This window comes from Erinaceus europaeus, chromosome 5 (assembly GCF_950295315.1).
Source record: "Erinaceus europaeus chromosome 5, mEriEur2.1, whole genome shotgun sequence".
Lineage (NCBI taxonomy): Eukaryota > Metazoa > Chordata > Mammalia > Eulipotyphla > Erinaceidae > Erinaceus > Erinaceus europaeus.
In genome coordinates, this window is record NC_080166.1 from 94,507,832 (window position 1) to 94,535,118 (window position 27,287).

The window sequence follows — 27,287 nt, forward strand, 5'->3', positions numbered from 1 at the left end:
TATTATTTTGAGCTGAGTAAAAATGTCAGTGTCTCCCCCTAAATGAGAACATTGTCCTTTTTTTTTTTTTTTAACCCTTTGGTCATATCATGGTAGTTAAAAAATTACCAATAAAATACTTGGCTTAGTTGCCCACCCTCTACTCTGGGCCTCATGATTATAATTTTGCAGCCAGAAATTCTTCATCTTAGTTTGAAATCTCAGTACTAAGGGCATATTCATAAAAATCATCTATAAAGCACACATACTGTTTGTTGTAAAGTTCCTCTTGAAAAGCAAAAATGTGTGTCATTGCAGCACTCAGGTAGCTTTATATTTCCTTGCAATGGAGTGATGGAATTTCATTTGAAGGGACCTAAGCACAATCACGCATTAAAAAAAAAATTAGAAACATGAATTAAATATTTGTTGTTGTTGGAAAGGTAAAGCAAACGGTTCTGGGGAAAGAGCAGATGTGTTGGAGTAGAGAGGTGCTGGGATCTGTGGCATAATGATGAAAAATAACAGGTCGCAGGAGTGTCTTGTAGAGGACACAATAATGGAGGGAAAACAGCAGTGGGGAGGAAGGGAAGTACATAGATACTAATTTTCTGTTGTTTTCTAGAAACATTAATTGAATGGAACATACTCATAGAGCCATTTACATGTTTGTGATAGATAACATGCATTTTATAGTGAGCACAATTGCACTGATTTTTTTAACTTAAGTTACTATACTTTTTATTATATATTTCCTCTACTAAAAAACAAAGTCTTATTATATCTCTTCACCTGCACATTATATAAATAATTAATGGATAGAAAATCAAATAAAGATTTCTACCATTGATCCAGTGCCAAGTTTCTCTTTGCACATGTGTGAGAAGCACAATGGAATAGTTTAAAAAAAAAAAAAAGGAAACTTTACATCAAATAAAGTCAAAGTCTAATTCTGATCTCTTAGAGTTTACTGTACTATATTTTCCAATTTACACTATTTTACTGAAAAAAAAATTTAGAAATGATATATGTTGGGGGCCGGGTGGTAAAGCAGTGGGTTAAGTGAACATGACAGAAAGTGTAAGGACCCATGTAGGGATTCTGGTTCAAGCCCCTGGCTCCCCACCTGCAGGCCCGCGGTCACTTCCCAAGCAGTAAAGCAGGTCTACTGGTGTCTTTCTCTCTCCCTCTTTGTCTCCCCCTCCTCTCTCCATTTCTCTCTGTCCTATCCAACAACAACAATGATAAACAGCAAGGGCAACAAAAAGGCGGGGGTGGGGGGAAAATGGCCTCCAGGAGCAGTGGATTCATAGTACAGGCAATAAGCCCCAGCAAAGACCTTGGAGGCAAAAAATAAAAAATTAAAAAAAAACTAAAAGATATATGTTTTTCAGTCTCAGGATTATTCATTTATATTTGTTAAAAATTTGATATATACTTAAAACATCTTGTGATCTGCATTTATATCATTTAAAATATTTTATTTAAATGCTTTATTTATAATTGGATAGAGAAAGAGAATTTAGAGGGAAAGGGGAGATAGAGAGTGAAAGAGAGAGAGAAACACAGGCAGCCCTGCTTCACCACTCATGAAGATTTTCCCCTACAGGTGGGGGCCAGGGGCTTAAACCTGGGTCCTTAAGTACTGTAGTGTATGTGCTTAACCAGATGCACCTACTGCCTGGTCCCACTCATCTTGTGATCTTTATTTCCAACACAAATATGAAAAATAATCATATATATAAAGATATGCATACTTTAAAAAATAGTTATCTCTATTAAGTGCAGAATAAAATAAAGATCTTGTGTTGAAAGTCAATTTAGGACTTTCCTGAATAAAAAAAAAAGTAACATTCTGTTTTTTCTGATTCAACAGACTGATTCAAGTACATCACATAGATAAATGAAAGGAAAATCATTTTATAAGTTATCTTTATAATCCACTATCAATTCTTACTGTTTTATTTAATGTTATATTAGGCCAAAACAGTCATATTTGTTATCTCTTTAGTATTTAGTTATATTATTTCCTAAAGATTTCACCAGTCTCATAAAACCTACATATGCCAAAACTTGTGTAAGTGTTCATCTTTCCTGTTATGACTAAGAAATCAGTCACAGTACCACAAATTTACCTTCATTTGGAAACAGCATTTATTTGCAAGACAATTTTAATTTAAAAGAGGATTATGGTGTGTTAATGAAAGGCTCAAAGAAAGACTCCTACATAAAGGTTTCTTTAGTCTCTGAGTAAATTTCATAAGGGATGTAAATTACTTTTTTCCCCCCAGTAAACAGAGGCCTTTTGATACATATTTGACTTGATGCCCAGTTGGAGATTAGACACAGAAAAGCTTTCCTGAGCCCATGTAACAGCGGATGTCACAACTTGTTTCAAGGGATCTTACAACATAAAGGGTCATCGCTTCAACATAAAAGACTCATGTATTTTGTTACCTTTAGCTCACATAAGTAGAGAGAAATTGAAGATTAACTGAAATGAACAATTTTCTATATAACCAACACCATCTGTACTGTTTTTTATAATGTGAAGTTGAGGGGCTAAACATAAGAAATCTTTATTTGAATGAAAAGCTTTTTTACACAAATTTGTTTAGATACATATATATATATATATGTAATTATAAATATATATATATTAGTATGATTTTACTCACAGGTATCAGGGAAACCTATGAAGTTTACTGTATTTTGTGAAAGCAAGTGTGTGCACATGCTAATACATGTTTCTGCATGTATCTTTTAACATAAATGTATCATAGATTAGCATAACATGAAATAACATTAAAATTGAAATATCATTTAAAAAGGAAAGAAAGACAGCACCATTTTTTTGGGAAAGATTAAGACAAGTTGAAAATGTTAGTATATTTTATATTCAATCATATAACAAATGACTCCATTTTAATTTTCATATAAAAATTAATATTCTCAATTTTTAGCTCCCATTGAAGCTCCAACAGAAGTAGGAGTAAAAGTTTTATCATCTTCTGAGATATCTGTTCATTGGGAACATGTTGTTGAAAAAATAGTAGAAAGTTATCAGGTAAGTTTAGTATTTTTTATTAAACTGAATACATTTGTTTGTAAATATACCAGCATACATTTTCAAATGTATTGCCTTGTCCAGTGTTTTGTTTCCCACTGCTGTTGTGGCACTAATATATATTCTTTGTGGTTAATATGATGGGAATTTATAGACTAATTGCTGAAATTTAGCAGAGCGTCCTTGTGGATTTACCCAGGAGAAATGTAAATCTTTTATGTAGGCAAACGATTTATTAAAATAAAAATGAAGGTGATAATACTCATGAATAATCAAGATCTTTTGAAACAGCATTCTCATAAAATGCTGGTGAATCTTAAATTTCAAGGGAATCATAAAATGTCTCTTCCATTCAACTAAGCAGTCCGACTTCTAGGAAACAGTAAGTATACTGAATCTGTCTTTTGTAACATTACATAGGAAAGTAGAGAATTGATAACATTCACAATGTCCCCCCAAAAAATATTCTGAGATAAAGAATAGTAGGAGGGAGCCTGGTGATAGCGCAGTGGGTTAAGCACACATGGTGCAAAGCACAAGGATCAGCATAAGGATGCCAGTTCAAGCCCCCGGCTCCCCACCTGCAGGGGAGTCACTTCTCTCCTTCTCTGTCTTCCCCTCTTCTCTCTATTTCTCTGTCCTATCCAATACCAACAACGGCAACAAAAATGGAAAAAATTGCCTCCAGGAGCAGTGGACTCGTACTGCAGACACTGAGCTCCAGTGATAACCCAAGAGGTAATAATAATAATAATAATAATAATAATAATAATAATAGGAATTATACAGGCAGAAAGCAGAAGTCTTGTCTTAGTTGAAAAACAAAACTGGACAAAATCTAAAGAATTAAAGCTAGAATTATAGTTAGGGCCTTTAATATAATACTGATATTAACACGTTAGTCGTTTTCCCCCTCCCATTCTTTTGTCTAGAGCACTGCTTATCTCTGGCTTATGGGGTCTGGGCAATGAACCTAGGATTTCAAAGTCTCAGTCATGAATATCAGTTGTTTAAACCACTATACTATCTCCTCTGTCCCATAAGTTAATCATGTTAGTGAAGTTATACTTTTAAACAAAGAAAGAGTGAAAACTAAGAGGAATTAACATCGCATTCCCTTTGTTTATAAGTTAATGTACAAAAAAGAGATTCAATGACTTGCTTCCATTAGTAATAACTAAAAGTGTGACTACTATGACACAAAGATATTCTGATACAAAGTTTAGGATTTTCAATCAGAGGACAGAGTCCTCTTCAATACATTCAATGAGTATATAGTGACTGCTGATAGGCACTAAGTTGCCACCATCAGCTTTCTGGTTTGTTTTTTTTTTTTCCTTTTTGATTTTTAAATTTGTTACAAGCCATTTTTTACTTGTGACTAATAGTGGTTTATAGGATTATAGGTTACAAGTTCTGCATTGTACCCACCACCAAAGTTCCCTGCCCCCAGTCTGCCAATAACTACCATATTTCTCACCAAGTCTTAAAGACAAGTTTGTTTCTCATGCCTTCTTTCCTCATGTGTTCTTGGAACACAAGTTCCATGAGTACAGAGCTGTGTTTGCTTTGCCCTTAGTGCTGAGAACAACTGCTAGACATATGGCAGGTACTACACAGACATTCCCAGTGCTGATGGAAATACTAAAGCATCATCAGATAAAGCATCTTAATATGGTTTCCTCCATGCCATGTCTCTGAAATGCAACCGGAAGAGCAAGCCAAGGTTATTGATCTATCTAGTTATTTTTTTTTTGAGTGACAGAGCACTATACTTTAATTAGCATTGCCAGGCCCCAGGGTCCAGGGCCTTTTTATTTCATTTATTTATTTTTTATAAAAGGGAAACACTGACAAAACCATAGGATAAGAGGGGTACAACTCCACACAGTCCCCACCACCAGAACTCTGTATCCCACCCCCTCCCTTGATGACTTTCCTATTCTTTAACCCTTTGGGAGTATTGGCCCAAGGTCATTGTGGGATGCAGAAGGAGGAAGGTCTGGCTTCTGTAATTGTTTCCCTGCTGAACATGGGCATTGACAGGCTGATACATACTCCCTTTTTTTTCCCCCCAGAGCACAGCTCAGCTCTGGCTTATGGTGGTGAGGGTGATTGAATCTGGGGCCTGGGACCTGGGACCTAGGACCTGGGAGTCTCAGCATGACAGTCTGTTTTCATAGCCATTATGCTATCTACCCCAACCCTGACCCCAGGCTTTAAATTTTAAACCTGTAAATAAACAACTATTTTTAGTACTATAAGCTCAAAGTGCTTTCAGTCTTTGTCAGGGTTCAGTTGAAGTTACTATAGAGGAGGTGGAATGATAATGAGTGTATTAAAGATACATTTTTTTTGTCTTTCTCTTTTTTATTGTTATTATTGGTGACTTAATATTGATTTACAAAGTTAGGAGCTAACAAGGCTATATAATTCTGCATCAAACCCACCACCAGAGTTCTGTGTCCCCTCATTCTTCCACTGGGAATCGTAGTATTTCACTCAAGGCCATAGAGATGAGTTTACTATTATTTCTATAACTATATATCTATATTTATCTATGTTTTGCCCATTTTTTTTTATAGTCCTGCCTTCTCTTCCTTTCTAAGTCACACCTACACCTATTGCTGTTTCCAAATGTCCTTCCTTTTTTCATCTTCTTACTCCAGGTCCTGATGGAATAATCAGAGTTTAGAGCCCTCTGGTTATCTTCCCCTAACATCCCTTCCCTTCTGGGAGTATGGACCAAATTTCTTTATGAGGTACAGGAGGTAGAAGTTCTGGATTCTGTAATTGCTTCTTCACTAGACATGAATATTGGCAGGTCAATTCATACCCCTAGCCTTTTTCTACCTTTCGCTACTGTGGTAGGGCTCTAGAGAGGTAAGATTCCAGGGCACATTAGTGAGGTCCACTGCCCAGGGAAATCAGGATAAAATCATGATAGCATTGGCAACTCAATGGCTGAAAGGCAGTAATATATGAAGGATAAAGTGATTAATAAACAGGAATCCAAAGTAGGAGTACAGTAGATGATAATAAGGATCTTAGGGTGGAAAGAATCAAGGAAGTCTATTTTAGATATGTTCCTAAGGGTACATAATTTAAGTAGTTTTTGCTTGATTTGATAGCTAACACAAAGGTGGACTAAAAATATTGTCTGGAAAGATGGTTGAGAGTAGGGCTAGAAAGTTAGATTAGGGAAGAGAGTAGCTCCAAAACTTGAAGAAGATCTATAAATAAAATTAATTCTTTACCCCATCAACCTGATTTATATATATTTAGCACAGGAGCCTGTGTAACCTCGGATTCCTTGTCAGTTTGAGTTCACAGTCTATTGTCGTGCTGGGAATATGCTAGGTGATCTTGTTTCAGGACCAGTGTTCCTCAAGTGGCAGGGTAGGATGACCCAGTAATTTTTCAGAGAGTGGGACAGTCCCTGCTATTGCTTCTTTAAAATGTAGACACATTTCTGGAGTGGCCCACAGAGGGCTTATGCTGTTGTTCTTGATGGCAGTGACCAAAAAAGCCATTATTAAGTGAACCAGTCTCTTGCCATTATCTAGCTTTTGTAGTCCTTTCAGTACCTGATGAGCTTGGAATTTCTCCCAGTTGTTACAGTGTTGAGTGCCATCTGTTTTATTCAAACCAATATTAGATTTATGGGGCCTGTCTTCTTTGTCCCTTTCTACTAGATTGTCAAGCTTATTAGGTCAAAGTCTAATCAGAAAATTAATGATATTTTCTTTAGGCCATTTTACTGAAATCCCAGGCATATTAGGTCTAAGTCTAATCACAAAGGGCTATTAAACACTTTTATTTTGAGTTATATAGTTGCCCTTTGCTTATAGATACAGGTACAACTGTACCCAGTATCATAGGCCCTAGTCTGTAACTAGTATCTGTATCTGTGTTAGAAAACGCACCATCAGACCCTACCAGTGTGTCCCGGAGCCCCACTTCCCTAGAGCCCTGCCCCACCAGGGAAAGAGAGACAGGCTGGGAGTATGGATCGACCTATCAATGCCCATGTTTAGCAGGGAAGCGATTACAGAAGCCTCCACCTTCTACACTCCATAATGACCCTGTGTCCATACTCCCAGAGGGTTAAAGACTAGGAAAGCTATCAGGGGAGGGGATGAGACACGGAGTTCTGGTGGTGGGAACTGTGTGAAGTTGTACCCCTCTTATCCTATGGTTCTTGTCAGTGTTTCCTTTTTATAAATAAAACTTATTTAAAAAAAGAAAGAAAAAGAAAACATGCCATCAGAAATGGAATTAGATAGTCCCATGTATTAGAAAAGATCTCACCATATTACAGGAGTTGGGAGGTTGACATCACAGGCTTGGTGTTTCTGGCTACAATCCACAATAACAACTCAGCATAATGTGGCATGGCAGCACTGGTAGCATTGATTTGTGTGAGTTCAAAAGAGGTAGTATGATTGTAAGTGATCAGAGAAGAAACACCAAGAAATATGGACAAAAATCCTAGAGGTTCCAGGACTAGGAGAAATAAGGATCTTAAAGAGAATGGGAAGAGTCCCTTATAGTCTTAGAAGAGGTTAAAATAGCAATAATTATTATTATAACCAAGTTAGTTGGGGACTTGTTTTTCTTTGAAGATCCAATGGTTAGGATCTACTGGAATATACTTGACCTCGCTATGACTTGTATCCTTTAGGGATATCTACTAATCACTGTATCTTAGATACTGACAAATCTAAATGGTTTTGATCTGTGTAGCCTAAGGTTGTAGGTAGCTTTGATATTAAAAAATATACACAGATATTCATATTTATTTTTTATATACAAATATGTATATTTTAGAGCTTCTTAAAAAATATAAGCCCAGTGTCAGAATTTGATCATTTTATAAATCTGAAATAAAACTTAGGCTAAAGAAAATATGTATAATCAGGGATATGGTCTGTTTTTCCCCGTGACATGTTGAATTAATAGTGATTTATGAGATTTTAGTCTAATTAGTTTTTCCCATAGTCTTAAATATAGGTTGACTTTTTGTTTATTTTCATGTTTCTATCATCAATTTTCTATATTCTACATATGAATGAAACCATCCCATAGTTGTCCTTTACCTCCTTAATTAATTCACTAAGCATACATAATCTTCTCCACTTCCATCCTGCACTAAACTTTTAATAAACTCACTGTATTAAATTCATACAATCCTGGGGTTTGCTATTATTCTAACATTAAACAGGAGGAATTTGAGGGCTAGAAATGTTCGTTAGTTAGTTTCTGATTAACAACTGGCATAGCCATATTTGATCCTAGGACTTGCTTTTCCAGCGAATGCTGGATTAAAAGTGCTAAAAATGAACTGTCAGAATTACTTTTTATGTTCATTTTTCTCTTTTTTTCTTTTTTTATTTATAAAATGGAACTATTGACAAGACTAAAGACACCATGCCCAGCCCCAGATCTCCATATTCAACCCCATCCCTTGATATCTTCCCTATTCTTTATCCCTCTGGGAGTATGGACCCAGAATCATTGTGGGGTGCAGAAGGTGCAAGGTCTGGCTTCTGTAATTGCTTCTCCACTGAACATGGGTGTTGACAGGCTGATCCACACTCCCAGCCTGTCTCTCTCTTTACCTAATGGGACAGAGATCTGGGGAGGCAGGGATACAAGACACATGGTGGGGTTTTCTGCCCAAGGAAGTCAGGTTGGCATCATGGTATCTATATTCATCCTATAGATATATTTCCTTTTTGTTGTCCTTGCTGTTTTATTGTTGAGTTATTGATGTCGCTGTTGTTGGGTAGGACAGAGAGAAGTGGAGAGAGGAGGGGAAGACAGAGAGGGGGGAGAGAAAGATACACCTGCAGACCTGTTTCACTGCCTGTGAAGCGACTCCCCTGCAGGTGGGGAGCTAGGGGATCGAACCAGCATCCTTAGCCGGTCCTTGAGCTTTGTGCCACATGTGCTTAACCCACTGCACTACTGCCCGACTCCCAGTATTCATCCTTTCTTTAAAAGCCTTTCAAGCCTTTCACACAGAGCCTTGCATATCAAAGAGACACATGTAAAAGCTTAAGAGCAAAAAGCTATCATACTTATTGTCCTATAAGAAAATGTACTTATATGGAAAAGAAAACCTTGACTGAATATAATGTGGCTATTGTCTCTATTTTTAAAAATATCATAGGAGAAGGCAATTGCTTAACAAGATAGATGATCTAGAAAACTAATACTCCACTGCACTTCCTATGAAAATTTTCTATAGGTCTTAATTATCAATATGAGGAAATCAAAACTAAAATAGAATGAAATCTGGGGAAGCCCTAAATCCTACATGATTAATCCCATTGAAAGTTGACTTCCTATATTATTTCATGTGAGAAATCAGATTTTAAAATAATCTCTTTTCCCTTGTGGTTTTAAAATGGCTCTCAGTAGTATGTCTTAAGATGTACTCATTTTTTTTCTTTTTGCCTAAATAACTTCCTACTTTTAATCTTAATTAGCAGTATGGGTGAACTAGAAAAAATAAAAGAGTTGAAATGATCAAAGGCATATTAGAACTTTGGGCTCCTGCCCAGGAAAACACAAGAGACTTAGTTTACTTACCCAGCAGGTAAGACATTCACTTAAGTTAATGAAAACAGCAAAGTAGCTAAATCAGAGATCAATGCAGAAGACTGATTTCATAATTATCTTAAAAGATTATGAATCCTTATTAGTCTACTGAAATGTTTTGAAGATATAATTACGGGGAACATAAACAACTAGAAACAACTTGACTTAAGTTTCTTATTTAGGAGAAGGAATCTTAGTCTGCATCTCACCCAAGCAGAGTCAGACACACAGGTATAAGAAAAGATAGTGGTGGGTGAGTGGGTGGGATTTACTGGTTGGGATGGATTGTTTGTTTTAAATGTCTTAGATTGTAGATTTGAGGGGAAAACTTGTGAACAACAAAGGTAGACTTCTAGAAAGATGGACAACTGGTACTCCATACTTAGTGTTCTTCAAAGAGCTTTAGAATAGCTCAGAATATTTCTGCCTGGGATAAAGGGATACCATCCATGAATAGTTCCCATTATTTGGGTTTGGGTTTGGTTTTGTCCATTTATTTTGTTTGTTTGTTTGTTTGCTTGTTTTTATTTATTTAATTTTAAATTTTTTCCCTTTTGTTGCCCTTGTTTTTTATTGTTGTTGTAGTTATTTCTGTATTGTTATTGATGCTGTCATTTTTAAATGGATAGAGAGAAATGGAGAGAGGAGGGGAAGACAGAGGGGGGTGAGAAAGATAGACACCTACAGACCTGCTTCACCGCTTGTGAAGCGACTCCCCTGCAGGTGGGGAGCCAGGGGCTCGAACCAGGATCTTTCCGCTGGTCCTTGTGCTTTGCGCCACATGTGCTTAACCCGCTGTGCTACTGCCCGACCCCCTTATTTAATTTTTTTACTGCCAGTGCTTCTCTGGGACTCTGTACTGCTTCTGGCTGAGTTTTCTGTCTCCCAGAGGTAAAAGACAGAATGAAAGATAAGCAAGAGGAGGAGGGGAAACCCTACATCACTGCTTCACTTTACATGAAGCTTTTCCTTTGCATGGCCCTCCCATGTCGTAGTCTAAGTATTAAGCCTGGGTCCTAGTACATGGTAAAATGAGCACTCTATTAGGTGAGCTGTCTTCTGCCTCCAGTTTCCTATTGTTGAAGTGTAGACCATGGCTGTTTTTATATTTAAGGGTTGTTTTAAAAATTTTTTTAAATATCTTTTTGTTTGATTATTTTGAATATCAACATAAAGAAATTGAGAGTGAAGAGGGAGATAGAAGTGAAGTGTGCTGGGGGCGGTGGCGTACCCAGTTAGTACTAAGTGCAAGGACCTACACAAGGATCCTGGTTGGAGCCCCCTGCTCCCTATCAGCAGAGGGGACACTTAATGAATGGTGAAGTAGGTCTGCAGGTGTCTATCTCTCTCTCTCCCTCTGTATCTCCCTCTCCTCTTTCAATTTCTCTCTGTCCTATCCAATAAAAAGGAAAGAAAAAAAAAAAAGGCCACCAGGAGCAGTGGATTTGTAATGCAGGTACTAATTCCCAGCAATAATATTGGAAGCAAACAGAGAGAGAGAGAAAGACCTGCAGCACCATTTTACCATTTTACCACTTATAAAGCTTCACCCCTGCAAGTTGAAACCAGGGGCCTGAACCCTCGTTTTTGTGTACTGTACTGTCAGCACTCAGCTAGGTACACCATCACCTGACCACCATGGCCATATTGCCAATGCCTACTTCCATGAACTATTAGGCAAGACCAATACTAGAGTTTTAAGAGTGATCCAGGGCTGACATGTAGAAGGAAAGAAAGAAAGAAAGAAAGAAAGAAAGAAAGAAAGAAAGAAAGAAAGAAAGAAAGGAGAAAGGAGAAGGAAGGAAGGAAGGAAGGAAGGAAGGAAGGAAGGAAGGAAGGAAAGGAAGAGAAAGAGATAAAAGAAGAAAGAGAAGGAAGGAAGGACGGAAGGAAAGAAAGAAAGAAAGAAAGGAAGAGAAAGAGAGAAAAGAAGAGAAAGAGAGAGGCAAAGAAAGGAAGAAAGAGGGGAAGAAAAAAAGGAATGAAGGAAGAAAGGACCTTTATAGCTCCCAAGATGTGTAAGAATACAGATTTTGAAAGAATCCTTAGTACAGAAAAAGTGTTAATGTTTGATTAAGTCTGGAGCCTGAGCAATGTAACGTTATTACAAAATATTTTCTAAAAGAGTTAGCTTTTTGCATCAGTTACATTTTTTTTTACTTAAGTAGTGACATTGAGGGGTTTTTGTCCTTTTTTTTGGTAAAAGAGATTAATTCCTTTATAAGAGAATATTTTCTGTTACAGGTTATATTTTTCTGAATAGAGAAAATTAGAAATTGAAAGGAAAGAGTTTAGAAATCTGGTTTTAAAAAAAGCTTACTTCAGTAGAAAATAATAAAAGGGATCAAATCTAGCTTTGATAAGCAGTGAATATCTTTAAGAACTTTAACAATTGCAATACCCATTTCTTTATGCTAAAGCTGTTTGGAGGAAATGAATTAGAGAGCTTTTTTTCTTACTGTTTCTTTTCCTGGGAAAAGATGTTATTATTAGGTATGTGCAAAGAGATATTTTGTGTTCCATAATTTTATTGGAGGGTGTAATTACTCTTTATTAATAGCACACCCTCACTGTATAGATAACAATATGCCTGCCACAAAATTCCCAGTTGTTATCCACCTTCAACCAAGTAACCCCCTCTACTTATTCTACCTTACTGCTCCCCCTCTGCTAACCATTATTCTTTTGCCAGAGTATTTTGCTCTTTTGTTTATTTTGTTTGCTTACTTGGTTTCTTAGTATTCCACAAATGAATGAAATCATATGGTATTTTCTCCTTCTGACTTGTGTCACATAACATAAACCATGGAAGTTATGCCTAGGTTGTTGCAAATGGCAAGAGAGAATGAGAACTATGAATCATCCATTGCTCCATTGCATACTTCTTTACACCTTATATATCAAGGGTTATCGCTGGGGCTTGGTACCAGCCCTACAAATCTACAGCTCTTGGCAACCATTTTTTCCCCTTTTTTCCCCTCTCTCTATTTTATTTGATAGGACAGAGAAAAATTAATAGGGGAGGGGTGTGTGAGGGAGAAAGAAATATAGGCACCTGCAAACCTGCCTCACCACTCGTAAAGCATCCTGTTGCAGTGGGGAATGGGCGCTCAACCGCTGGTTTTTGCGCAGGTGTGCCATTCATTGCCCAGCCCCGGAAGATAATGTTCATGGATGATCATATGTCAGCATTTACCAGTTAATTAAATATAAATGCTTATTTTACTTCTTTTAGTCAAGATCAAGTATCTACGACAGTGGATACTATATTTTTTCTTCTTATAAGTGAAATGTAGTCACTTTTTAAAGGCTTCTGAACTAAAAAGACTTCTGGGGTACACTTAGAATCTGTCCTTATACAGTGTTTTCTCTCCATTTGGAGTTAAAAGGTATGGCTCCAGTTGGTTCTGAGATTGCCATTCAGGTCAGATGGCAGAAATGAGAGATTTTATCAAAACTATTAGAAAATATACTATGAGCATAAGAAAAATGAATATTAGTAAACAACATAAAATGTTGCAGAGGAAAGTAAACAATAAGTAACCTTTATACTAAAATGCCCTCATTCTACGTGTATGCCTCGCTTTGCCACCAGGTGAATTTGAACCAGATTGTCCAATTTTGTCATGATTTTTAACATATTTTATACAAATGAAAGTATGGGACTAAATTAATATTACATATTTCATATAGGCACTTTATTTAAAATGAAGCTAAAACCCCATTGTTTTATGGGCAAGACATTTAGGATATGTAAAATATTAGTATATTATATATATTATATGATTTCTCTATGCTTTTGCTATAATTATAGACTTATTATCAATTTTTATTGAAGAATAAAAGCACAATGTATTGCTTCTTTAAGTGACAAGGACTGACAAAGAGTTTAGTCAAAGTAGCAATTTTTTTTCATATTTGGATATAATTTTAAATAATTTTAGTAATAAAAATTTAAATAAATTGATTAAAATATAAGTAGTTTGTTATAATTAGTCGTTATTAGTTATAATACTTCTTTTATATCTGAGTTCCACCTAGGTTCAAAAATAAATAAATTCACATGTATAGTTCTGAAATGAGCAAAGAGAAAGTTATATACTATCATGTTTTGTTAACATAATGACTACTTTTTATCAATGGATCATAATAAATTTAAAATTACATAAATAAATAGTATAGGAAAGAAATGATAAAAGTCCCATGGAGAAATACTTCCATACTATTTTTTTCATTTATTTATTTATTTATTTATTTATTTATTTATTTAAGAAAGGAGATATTAACAAAACCATAGAATAAGAGGGGTACAATTCCATACAATTCCCATAACCCAATCTCCACATCCCACCCCCTCCCCTGATAGCCTTCCCATTCTCTGTCTCTCTGGGAGTATGGATCCAGGGTCGTTGTGGGTTGCAGAGGGTGGAAGGTCTGGCTTCTGTAATTGCTTCCCCACTGAACATGGGTGTTGACTGGTCAATCCATACTCCCAGTCTGCCTCTCTCTTTCCTTAGTAGGGTAGGGCTCTGAGAAAGTGGCGCTCCAGTACACATTGATGGGGTCGTCTGTCCAGGAAAGTCTGGTCAGCATCCGGAACCTGGTGGCTGAAAAGAGACTTAACATACAAAGCCAAACAAATTGTTGAACAATCATGGACCTAAAGACTGTAATAGTGCAGATGAAGTGTTGGGGGTATTCCCTGCATGCTCTTGTGTACTTTTGCTTTCAGGTATATATTTTTATACCATTTTATACTTTGAAAATACTAAATACAGAGCTTTTTTTTCCCCTTGGCTCAATATAAAGTCATTTCAGTCAGTGAAGTAAAGCTTTGATTTGCCATCAGCATCCTTAATCAGATCTGCTTTGTGTACTTTGTCATTCTCTAAGATGGGTAAAAGTGTAAGCAGCACTAAGTAACATTTGAGACCATAGCACTCAGGCAGCATCAGTGGTAACATACCAGTTGAAAATAACGTCTCACAACTGAAGTATCTCAAATCATAACAAGACATTATACGTGAATGCTTGCAGATCCGGTACTGGGCTGCCCATGACAAAGAAGCTGCTGCACACAGAGTTCAAGTCACCAGCCAAGAGTACTCAGCCAGACTGGAGAACCTTCTTCCAGATACCCAGTACTTTGTGGAAGTCAGGGCCTGCAATAGTGCTGGATGTGGACCTCCCAGTGACATGATTGAGACCTTCACTAAAAAAGCACGTAAGTCTCAACATTTTCAGTTTAGATTTGTTAAAAATGACCTACAGATTCAGAGAAGCACACTGTCTAGCAGTACAGGCTCAGTTGGTTTGCATTGCTATCCTCTACTATCATCCATTTTTTGTTGGTGTTTACCTCACCAGGTCAACTTATTTGCAATAGAGAGAAAACACTGGAGGGAGAGAAAGACTGAGAGAGTACGAAAGACACAACAGTGAAGCTCCTCCAGTGAAGTGGGGACTGTGCTCAAACTTGGGTTGGACCCATGGAAAAGCAGGCACACTATTCCCAGTGAACTACCTTGTTAGGTTCAAATAGAAAAGAAGAGAGAGAGAGAGAGAGAGATTGAGAGAGAGAGGACATCTTTGTCCACTAATGTAGGTAATGAAAAATATGGTGGATGCTTTCAAGCTGTAATGTTCTATTTTCTAAATAAAATTCCAGAACCTCCCTTTGTAAAGACTCTCACAAGTTATGAACCACTAAATAATGAATTTGCATTGATTCTATTATATTAATTTATTCATTTATTTACCTTTCTACCATAGTACTTAGTCCTAGCTTATGGTGGTCTTGGGAATTATATCTAGGACCTCAGAGCCTCAGACTTGCAAGTACTTTGTATAGCAATTATGCTATCTCCCTGCCTACTATTTTAAACACTGTTTGCACAAGAGTGTACTGAAAGCATGAAAATAAAACCTGTTTACTTTGATATGCTTTGGTTCATAAAATTTTATCATTACACAGAGCAAATGTTAGTGTGCTACTGTTTTATTCCATCCCATTTGCTATTATCATTGTTCATGTAATAAGACCACTTGCTCTATCAGATTTTCTGTTGAACATTTCTCTGTGTTTGCCTTTGTAATGTCCTTCTTGAACTCAATTTGAGTATGTAAAAGAGAGGAATATTCAGGACTCTGGGAAATTTTAAAAGAATACAAAACTGGGTAATTGTAAGAACTTGGATTCAAGCCCCTGGTCCCCACCTGCAGGAGTAAAGTGAATCAGTGTTGCAGGTGTCTCTCACCCTCTCTATCCCCCCTTCACTTTCAGTTTCTCTTTGTTTCCACAAAAAAGAAATCTTTAAAAAGTCAAAAACACAATTATAACAAATAGAATCTGAGAACTTAAGATATTTGCTTGGGGAAAAGAAACTCTGAGATAACAACATGGTTTTAAGAGTAAAACTTTTTTTTTTTAATTTAATAATGATTGACAAGATTGTGGGACAAGAGGAATACTATTCCATACAATTTCTACTACCAGAATTCCATATAACCTCTCTTTCACTGGAAGGCCCCCTAATCTTTATCCCTCTGGGAGTATGGACCAAAGATATTTGTGAGGTGCAGAAAATGGGAGGTCTGGCTTCTGTAATTGCTTCCCCCCTGGACATGGGCATTGCCAGGTCAATCCATACTCCCAGCCTGTTTCTATCTTTCTCAATTGGGGCAGGGCTCTGGTGGTGTGGGATTCCAGGACACATTGGTGAGGTCATCTGCCCAGGGAAGTCAGGTTGGCATCATGGTAGCATCTGTAACTTGGTGGGTGAAAAGCATTAAGATATAAAGCAAAATAAAGTGTTTAATAATCAGGAACCTAAAGGTAAAAATGTAGCAGATGAGATTTGGGGTCTTTATGTTGGAAGAAGCTAAGAAGTCTATTTTAGGTATTTTCTAAGGGGCCCATGTCTTTACTAATTTTTGCCTGAGCCCCACAGATAACATCCAGGTGGGCTAAGTATTTTCTGGGAAGATAGTATCAAAGTTGAGAATAGGACTAGAAATCTGGAAAAAAGTAGCTCTCAAATATGGGAAAACTATATAAATACCTTTAACTGAAAACTCCATCAGTCTGACCTAGGGTCCATGTCTATTCATATATAGCACAGAAGCCTGTTTAACAAGAGTCAGAATTATTTTAAAGATTTTTAAAATAGTTATTTATTCCCTTTTGTTGCCTTTTATTGTTGTAGTTATTATCGTTGTTGATATTGATAAAGTTGTGTTGGATAGGACAAAGAGAAATGGCAAGAGGAGGAGAAGACATAGAGGGGGAGAGAAAAAAAGACACCTGCAGACCTGCTTCACCGCTTGTGAAGTGACTCCCCTGCAGATGGGGAGCTGGAGATTTGAACCGGGGTCTTTATGCCGGTCCTTGTGCTTTGCCTACGTGTGCTTAACACGCTGTGCTACCATCCGAAGAGTCAGTCTTTTTTTTTTTTTTTTTTTTTTTATCAAACACTGCTCTCATCTGTCTTTGGCTCTGAGTGACATAAGACAAGTTACTTCACAATTTTATGATTCGGTTCTTTAAAGCATAAATTTATCTCATTTATCTATTCATTGAAAGTATGCTATATATATCACATACTTTCCAGAATAGAGAATAGATTAGCAATTCAGCCAGACTTCTGGAAAAAAAATTGTCTTGTAATTAAATATTTGTATCAGGGAAGAACTCTGAGAATATGTTATTTGAACTAAGATATGATGATAAGAAAGATCTACTGTATGTTAATTAGGAATACAGAGGTTTCAGGAAGAGAATATAATTAGCATAGTCTTAATCTGTAAAGAATGTGATATGATTTAATGATAGAAAGAATAGTGGGGACAGGCCTTAGTTTTTTTTTATATATATATATAAAAGAAACACTGACAAAACCACAGTTAAGAGGGGTATAACTCCACACAATTCCCACCACCAGAACTCTGTATCCCATCCTCTCCCCTGATAACTTTCCTATTCTTTAACCTTCTCGGAATATGGACCCAAGGTCATTGTGGGATGCAGAAGGTGGAAGGTCCGGCTTTTATAATTGCTTCCCCACTGAATATGGGCGTTGACAGGTCGATCCAAACTCCCAGCCTGTCTCTCTCTTTCCCTAGTGGGGCAGGGTTCTGGGTAATCAGAGCTCCACATTGGTGGTGTTGTCTGTCCAGGGAAGTCTGGTTGGCATCATGTAGCAGCTGGAATCTGGTGGCTGAAAAGAGAGTTAACATATAAAGCCAAACAAATTGTTGATTAATCATAAACCTAAAGACTGGAATAGTGCAGAAGAAGAGTTGGGGAGGTCTCTGTTTTGTAGATAGCTAGTAGGCATATTTTAGTTATATTCCAAAGGAACTGTGGCTATACTATTTTTTTCCTCTCTTTTTTTTTCCCCTGAGCCTGAAATCTGATATGCAGGTGGATCCTAATTATTGTCTGGGGAGATGATGTCATAGCTGGAAAAAGGACCAGAAAGCTGGATCAGGGAAGACAGTATCTCCCAAATATGGGAAAGGTGTATAAATATTGTTGACTATAAACCCCATCGATTTGATGTGATCTGTGGCCCATATTCAGTTTAGGAGCTTATGTGACCTCTGTATCCCTGTAGATCTGAGTTCACATTCTGTGATCATGAGTAGGACCTTTCCAAGCTGGCCCAATATCAGGACCCATCTTCCTCAGGTGTAGCATAGAGTGTGTTGTACAACTTCCCTTTGGAGGATGGAACATTTTCTACCATTGTTAATCCAAGTTGAGGGAAGGGTCCTATGGGATCCCACAAAGGGTTTGTGTTGTTCTTGATAGAGATGGCCAGTAACAATGGAGAGAGGGATTTATTCGAGGTCTAGGCCCATCATGTCTGTTTGAGAATCTCAGGACTTCCGGAATAGGGCCCCAGCTGATGGGGTGGGCACGCCTTAGTTCTAAAGTGAGGAGGAAGTGTACTGGTGTCTAAATATGAAGTGCCTTGTAGTCATAAGTCATTGTAAGGAGTTCTTTCTAATCGTATGATAGTATTAGAAGATTGTAAGGCAGACAGTGATATCTAATTTAGTTTTTTTTTTTTTTTTTTTTTTTTTTAACCAGAGCACTGTTTACCTCTGGCTTATGGTGGTACGGGGGATTGAACCTGGGACTTTGGAACCTCAGGCATGAGAATCTGTTTGCATAACCATTATGCTATCTACCCTCTGCCCTTCTAATTTAGTTTTAAAAAACTGTTTTGACTTTGGGAGCCTGACAATAGCACAGCGGGTTAAGTGCACAAGGCTCAAAACGCAAGGACACAAGGATCATAGTTCAATCCCTGGGCTCCTCATCTGCAGAGGGGTCACTTCATAGGCAGTGAAGCTGGTCTGCAGGCATCTTTCTCTCTTCCCTCTGTCTTCCCCTCCTCTCTCGATTTCTCTCTGTCCTATCCAGCAATATTGACAGCAATAACAATGGACAACAAAAAGAAAAAAAATAGCCTCCGGGAGCAGTGGATTGGTAATGCAGGCACTGAGCCCCAGCATTAACCTTGGAGGCAAAAAAACAAAACAAAACAAAAAAAAACCTTCTGACTTCTGGATGGATGGAGGGAGTGGTGGAATATGAATGAAGGCAAATTAATCAGTTAGGAAAACTACTTGTTTAGCAGAGACCAGTCCACACAGAGTGATGATAGGGATAGAGAGAAAGTGAACTTATTCAAACAGAATTAACAGCTTGCTGCTAATTCAGATGCTTTTAATGAATGAAATGAAAGACTTATTATTTTTTTTTCTTGAGAAACTAGGAGTTTGTATCATTTTCTAAGGATGGGAAACAGAGGAAGATTTGAGGTAGAGAGTAAATACTCTATCTTGAATGTGTTACATTTGAGAAACCTTTAGGCAGCCAAGTAAACCCTTGCACTTAGAAATCAGAAAGATCTATACCTTCAGGTAGAATGTGAATAATTAACATCACTGTACCAGGTGTTGTATTTAAGGAAATTTCATGGATGGAAGACTGAAAGGTGCTTAGGAGAAATTGTTAGGAAGGCCAGGTGGTGGAGCACAAGATTAAACACATATATTATGAAGCATCAAGGACCCTTGTAAGGATCCTGGTTTAAGCCCTCCACTCCCCACCTGCAGGGAGTGGGGGGATCACTTCATAAGCAGTGAAGCAAGTCTGCAGATGTCTATCTTTCCCTCTCTTTCTCCCCTTCCCTATCAATTTCTCTCTGCCCTATCCAAAATAAATAAATAAATAAACAAAAAAACCCCAAGAGTAGTGGGTTCATAGTGCAAGCACTAAGCCCCAGCAGTAACCCTGGAGGCAAATAAATATAAAAAGAGAAAATGTTAAATTATTCCAATGTGTAAGATTTGGGGAGAGGATCTGTACAAAAATGGAGCAACTTGAGAGGTAGAGGGAAGCCCAGATGTTAAGTAGTGTGAATTTAAGAAGAGAATTCCTATGGTTTTGTCAATGTCTCCTTTTTTAAATAAACAAAAAAATTATGAAAATAAAAAAACAAAGATAACACATGTAAAATTTGATGATCTAGAAATTGATTTTGTTAAAATTTAAGTTTACAGGAATTACTGGGGCACATTGATTTAACATTTGAACATCACTTCTTACAATAAATTGAGTCTAAAATTAAAAAAAAGAACAGAATTCAAGACAGAAGTAGGTCAACTTAGTGAAATTTTTCATAGTATAAGGTTAAACAGAATGAAAAATTGGCGTTATACTTGACTAAGTAGAGGTGATTAATGATCTTAACAAAAGTAATTTTTAAAGATTAGTGGAGAAGAAGAATCCAAATTAAGGGTTATGGGAAGAGAATAAAATAGAGTTATATTGGCTACCTTCCCATGCTAGAAGGTGACTAAGTGAACCATGGATGCAATGCTGAACACTGTGCCTGGCATATGGTAAGTATCTATTAATATCAAATGGTGGTGATGTTACATCTTTGTCACCATTACTGTAATCCCTGATGCAATGCAGTTTGCAGAACTGAAGTAGGACATGGTGTCTGTCAGTTGCCTATTATTACTTTTCACAGCTCCCAGCCAGCCACCCAGGATCATCAGTTCCATAAGGTCTGGTTCACGTTACATAATCACCTGGGACCATGTGGTGGCACTGTCAAATGAATCTACAGTGACAGGATATAAGGTATATAAAAGATGAGTAGATTGTTCTCCTGTATATGCTTTAGTGTTTAGTGTTTAGTGTTTGGACATCTTGCTGTTAAAAAATCATTCAGAGGGGAGTCAGGTGGTAGTGCAATGGTTTAAGCGCAGGTGACGCAAAGCGCAGGTGGTGCAAAGCACAAAGACTGGCTTAAGGATCCCGGTTTGAGCCCCTGCTCCCCACCTGCAGGGGAGTCACTTCACAAGCAGTGAAGTAGGTCTGCAGGTGTCTATCTCTCCCCCTCTCTGTCTTCCCTCCTCTCTCCATTTCTCTCTGTCCTATCCAACAACAACATCAATAATAACTACAACAATAAAACAACAAGGGCAACAAAAGGAAATAAATAAATAAATATTTTTTATGATTTGGGATAGTGTTACCTAGCACACAATGAACTTGTTCATGCACTGAGTTACCTTCTGTACTGAACAAAGAAAAGAAAAATGATTGTTTCCATATGTTTTCTGTGTCACAGACTATCTATCATATTTTTCATTGGATACCAAATTTTAGGAATATAGGCATACCTCATTTATTGTGTTTTACTCTGTTGTGCTTCACAGACATTATCGTCCTTAAAAATTGAAGTTTTATGGCAATCTTGTATCAAGCAAATACATTTGTGCCAGTTTTTCAATGACATACATTCATATGATGGCTGATGGCTCTGTGTCACATTGTCACACTTTGATCATTCATGCAATATTCAAGCCTTTTTTGTTAGTATTCTCTCTGCTATGGTGACCCCCTAGCAATTGGCTAGGGGAACTATAGACTGCACACATATTATACAGTAGACTGAGTAAATGTTGTATGTGTTCTGAATGCGCCACCAACTAGCTGTTCCACCATATCTTTGTCTCTACTTAAGCTTCCTTATTACTTCAAACACAGCAATACTGAAATTAGACCAACTTACAACCCTACAATGACCTTGAAGTTTCAAGTGAAAAGAAAGATTGCTTCCAAATTGGCTAATTCAGAATCTTGAAATGATGAGGTCTAGTCACAAAGGCATATTGAAATTTGAGATAAACAAAAACAAGCAAACAAACAAGAAAAATCCTCAGCTTCCTGTGCCAGTTAGCCAACTTATGAATGCAATGAATGCTAATAAAATTTTCTTGAGGGAAAAATACTACTCTTTGAACGTATGAATTACAGGAAAAAAAAGAAAGAAAGAAAGAAACTTTCTGTTGAGATGGACAAAGTTCAAATCCTCTGGATAGAAGATCAGATCAGCCACAATATCCCCATTTAGCCACTAATCCAGAAGAAGGCCCTGGCCCTTTTTAATTTTACTAAGGTTGACAAAAATGCTGAAGATGTTGAAGAAAGTTTGAAATTAGTAGAAGCTGGTTGATGAGATCCCTCGAAGATCAAGGTGATGCAGTAAATGCTTATGGAAAAGTGACAGTGAGATCCAGAAGATCCAGCTGAGGTCCTTGATAAAGGTGACTTTATGAAACACCAAATTTTCATAGTAGACTAAGTAACCTCCTCCTATTAAAAGACAATACACTCTAGGAATTTCATAGCTAGGAGGAAATGTTAACATCTCATTTCTAAGTGTCAAAAGACAGACTGACTTGCTTCTTTATTTTTTCCAAAATCACTTTACAGGACTGGTGGGAATGGGGGTGGTGTATATTAATCGTTTACAGTACAGTTGTTGAGACTGGGTACAATTTCTCATCTCCCTATGATAACTGTCTGCAAAACACTCTCAACCCAACTTAGGTCCTGCAACACAATTTATAATAGCCCAAACTTGGAAGTAACCCAGATACCCAGCAACAGATGAATAGCTAAGAAAAATGTAATACACAAATATACATACACACAGTGGAATACTACTTAGCTGTTTAAAATGACACAGTCAAATCCTTTAGCTCATTTGATTCAATTATTAATATTGAGTACAGCTCCTGGCTGTAAATTGAAGCAAATGTTTATCTTTCAGTCCCCAAATGCCGGTGCCTTTAAGGATATTGTTAAATCTATCTGCCTGTGTGCTATAAATAGAATAGGAAAGCCTGGGTGACACTGTATCTGCTTTCAGCATAGTATATTAAATATTTCACATCAGCAGTTTTCACAAGAATTATTTATTTGTTGGAAAGAGAAAAAGCAAGAGAGAAACTGAGAGAGCCAGAGCATCATATATGGTGCTGGGGATTAGATTTGGGACTCAGGCATGTAAGTCCTGCACTCTACAGTGGAACTACCTCCTACCCTGCTAAATCCATTGTTAAATTCTCTCTCTCAGGAAAGAATTTTTTGGAGTCCAGCAGTGGTGCACTGGGTTGAGTGTATACATTACCATGTGTAAGCACTGCACAGGCTTCATGTTTCTGGTTCCCACCTGCAGGGGGAAAAGCTTCATGAGCAGTGAAGCATTGTTTTAGCTGTCTTTGTCTCACTTTTCCTTGACCTTCCTTCCCCATTTTCTCAATTTCTCTATGTCTTATCAAATAAACAGGGAAAATTAATAAAACTGACTGCCAGGACCAGTGGGTACACCATGTAGATGCTGAGTACCATCAATAACTCTGATAACAATAGATTTAAAAAATAAGAAGAAACAAATAAAGAAAAGAGGATTCCTTTAAAACTACTGTCTAGTGGCAATATGCCTTGCCACTCAAGAGCTCTGTTCATTCATATGCATTCTGCAGCCCATGGATTAAGGAGTTATATTTTACTTTTAAGTCTTATTAAGTAAGTGATAGTGATTCCTGTGATATATATATATATATATATATATATATATATATATAGGTTTTTTTTTTAAAAAAAACTGTCAAAAGGATTCATCATTCAACTTATCTTTAAGAGCATGTATGATTCACTGGAAGGGAATTGACCCATCAACATTAACAAGACTTTAGAAGAAAGTGATTGAAGTCTTCATGGATGAAGAGTGTTCAGGATTATAGTAGAGGAGATATCTGCAGATACAGTAGACATATAAAGAGAAGCAGAATTAGAAGTGGAAACTGCAGATTTGACTTAATTGCTGCAATCTCCAGACTAAAAACCTTAATAGGTTAGGAGTTGATAGGAATTGAGTCGTTTCTTACCATGAAATCATTCCCAGTGAAGATACTGTGAAGATTGGTGAAATGACAACAAAAGATATAGACTGATCCATAAACCCAATCAAGAAAACAGTGGCAGTCTGATAGGCTTGACTCCTGAAAGGTCTACAGTGGCTAAAATGCTATCAAAGAGCATCAGTGAGACATGAAAGGAATCAGTGCATACAGCAGAATTCATTGCTGTCTCATTTGGAAATCTCCGCAGCCATCCTAACATTTGGCCACCACTGTTTTGATTAGTCAGTAGTTAGCCACACCAACGCAAGCCCTCCAGCAGCAAAACGGGACTCACTGAAGGCTCAAATGATGGGCAGCAATGTTAACAAAAAAGTAAAATTTAGTTAAGGTATGTTCACTGTTCTCAAGAGTATTGCACACTCCATAGACTATAGAACAAAGAAACATTTATGCAGGATAAACATTTATGCAGGAACAGGATAGGGTGCACCCAGTAGAGCACACACAGTAACACGCATGAGAACCTGGGTTTATGTCCCTTGTCCCCATGTACAGGAAGAAGCTTCATATATGGTGAAGCAGTGCTGCAAGTGTCTCTGTTTTTCTTTCCTTCTTTCTCTTATCTTCTATCCAATAATAATAATAAGGAAAAAAAGGCCACTGGATGCAGTGGAGCTCTATAGGCACCAAACCTCAATGATAACCCTGGTAGCTAGTAATAATAACAATAACAACAAAACAATAATAATATACAGCACTGAAAAGCAAAACAAAAAAATTTCTTAACTCACTTTATTGCAATATTTGCCCTATTGTGATGGTTTGGAAATAAAGTTCTATCCCTGAAGTGTGCCAGTAATGTGAAAAACTTTTAAGTTGTAAGTCATTGTGGTAGAGTGGGGGTACACTTGTCTATCACACTCATCACCATGTACAAGGTCCAGGATTCAAACCCTTCCATCTGCAGGGAGGAAGTTTCAGCAGTGGTAAAGCAGTGTTGAATGCATCATGCTCTCTCTCTCTCTCTCTCTCTCTCTCTCCCTCTATCGCCACCTTCCCTCTGTTTCTCTCTGTCCCTATATAATTTATTTTTAAGTTTTGACATTTTCAATTACTTCAGTGAAGAAATCCTTGTTTTATATGTTTATTACAAATAGACATATTCTCCGTGTTGTGGGTTATTCTTTCTTCCTCAAATTCAAGTGCTTAAGGTACATCCTCTTGGATCACTACAAATAAATTATTGCTTTAATTGCCAAGGAGCTATCACTGGGGCTCAACTAATTCACTCATTTTTGGATAGGAGCGAGAGAAATTAAGAGAGGAGGGGGAGATAGAGAAAGAAAGAAAGAGAGAGAAAGAGAGAGATATCTACAGCCCTGTCTCACAATTCATGGAGCTGCCCCTTGCAGGTGAGGGCCAGGAGCTTGAGCCCAGATCCTTGCAAATGGTGATTTGAGTATTTTCAACTAGGTGTGACCCTGCTGAACTCCAGGAGAAACTTATTTTTATGATTTAAGAATAATATAAATTTATCATAGGCTTAAATAAAGTTTCCTAATATCTTTATAAATAACTATAAACATATTAATTCAGTTTTAGTGTTAGGACATTGGATAATTATATGACTTTATTAAGGATACATACTTGGGACTTTTTAAGGTACTTTATAGACCTGATGGCCAGCATGATGGCAAGCTGTATTCAACTCACAAACACTCCATAGAAGTCCCAATCCCCAGAGATGGAGAATATGTCGTAGAGATCCGTGCACACAGTGATGGAGGAGATGGAGTAGTGTCTCAAGTTAAAATTTCAGGTAAGCCAGTCATTTAAGACACATCTCAACTAAATGAAATTGTCCAGAAGCAAACCCAGGGACTCATGCATGCACTTCATTGCTGAGCTATTCAGTTTATAAGGGAAATCATGATTTATAGGATAGTTGTTGTCCCATGAACATGGTTTCTTGTCTCCCCATGATAAATGTCTGTGACCTAGGCAATTATTTATTTGATGTTCTTATGAGAGACAGAGACCAAAGCATCACTCCACCATCCATGGGCTCCACATGTGGAACATATGTGCCCTGTATAAAATCAAATTCAGGGTTTTTTTTTTCTGTAGTTTTAATTTAGATAATGATGGTGCTTTTTATTTTTATGTTGCTAAAAGTATTTAAAAAATTTTATTTACCATTGCACCACTCCAGTACTGGTGTCTTTCTTTTTAGTCATGAATAATCTGTGAGGGTAAAAAAAGACATCTTTATACTTTTGAAATATTTCCTAAATTCTGAAAGGTAATAACATACACTTTCAAAAGGTTTTACACTTAACAAGGTTGATTAACAGGAATATATCAATGACCCCTGGAGGCTGCACAGCAGACATGAGATTCTGAGTTTTATCTCTAGTATAATATATATGCATACACTATTTATATATGACATATATAAGTTATCATACATGATAATATATGCCAGACTGACCCTATGGTTCTCTCTCTTAAAAATTAATAAATATTTTTTAAAAAAGATCAAAGAAACCATGGATGTTATTTTAAGGGTGGTGAAGTGCAAACAAACCGGGGAGATGGATTTGAGCACTCTGGAAGTCAGTCAGCACATGTTTGCTCTCATCAATTGCTTGCCTTCATTCCTCTCAGATGTGAAGCAGTTTCTGGGGCTTACACACAGAACTCTGTAGCTAAAGATATTCTAGTCCTAGCAGTAGCAATAGTATATTTGTAACTTGTAATGTACTGGTAAATGTTAAACAGTTGACTCAATCTCTGGGGATAGGAGAAAGTCCTGGTTTAGAACATCTGTCGATTTCTCTGGTGTAAGTATTTTTTTGTCATGTGTCATTTTACACTTCCTACAGGATTCCACTAGGTATAGATCTGGGAAGAGAGGCTCAATAGTGTACCATTCACTAGAACTACCACTATACAGATATAATGGGCATGGCCTCACGGACATTGATGGTATTAAAATGTAGTAAGATGGGAGTTGGGAGGTAGCGCAGTGGGTTAAGTGGATGTGGCGCAAAGCGCAAGGACCCACAGAAGGATCCCGGTTCGAGCCCCTGGCTCCCCACCTTCAGGGGAGTCGCTTCATAAGTGGTGAAGCAAGTCTGTAGGTGTCTATCTTTCTCTCCCCCTCTCTGTCTTCCCCTCCTCTCTCCATTTCTCTCTGTCCTGTCAATGACATCAATAATAACTACAACAATAAAACAACAAGGGCAACAAAAGGAAATAAATATTTTTTAAAAATATAAGAAAAATTAGGAAGCGACAAGTTTTGATTATTTACTACTAATGTTCTAAACTTTGAACTGTAACTTGCTTACATGGTTCTCTCTGTAATGTTTTAACAACTTAATCGTAAAGT

The 27,287-nt window shown here is 37.2% G+C and overlaps 1 protein-coding gene across 2 annotated transcripts in view; it reads left to right on the plus strand.

Moving 5' to 3' along the window:
• The window catches only part of CNTN1 (contactin 1), a 340,636-nt gene that overhangs the window by 284,790 nt on the left and 28,559 nt on the right, over nt 1-27,287 (plus strand). For both annotated transcript variants that reach the window (XM_007531154.3, XM_060191552.1), the window contains 4 exons: nt 2,943-3,046; nt 14,690-14,876; nt 20,704-20,816; nt 25,556-25,712. In XM_007531154.3, the coding sequence (XP_007531216.2) occupies nt 2,943-3,046; nt 14,690-14,876; nt 20,704-20,816; nt 25,556-25,712 (561 nt within the window). The remainder of the gene's footprint in view (nt 1-2,942; nt 3,047-14,689; nt 14,877-20,703; nt 20,817-25,555; nt 25,713-27,287) is intronic.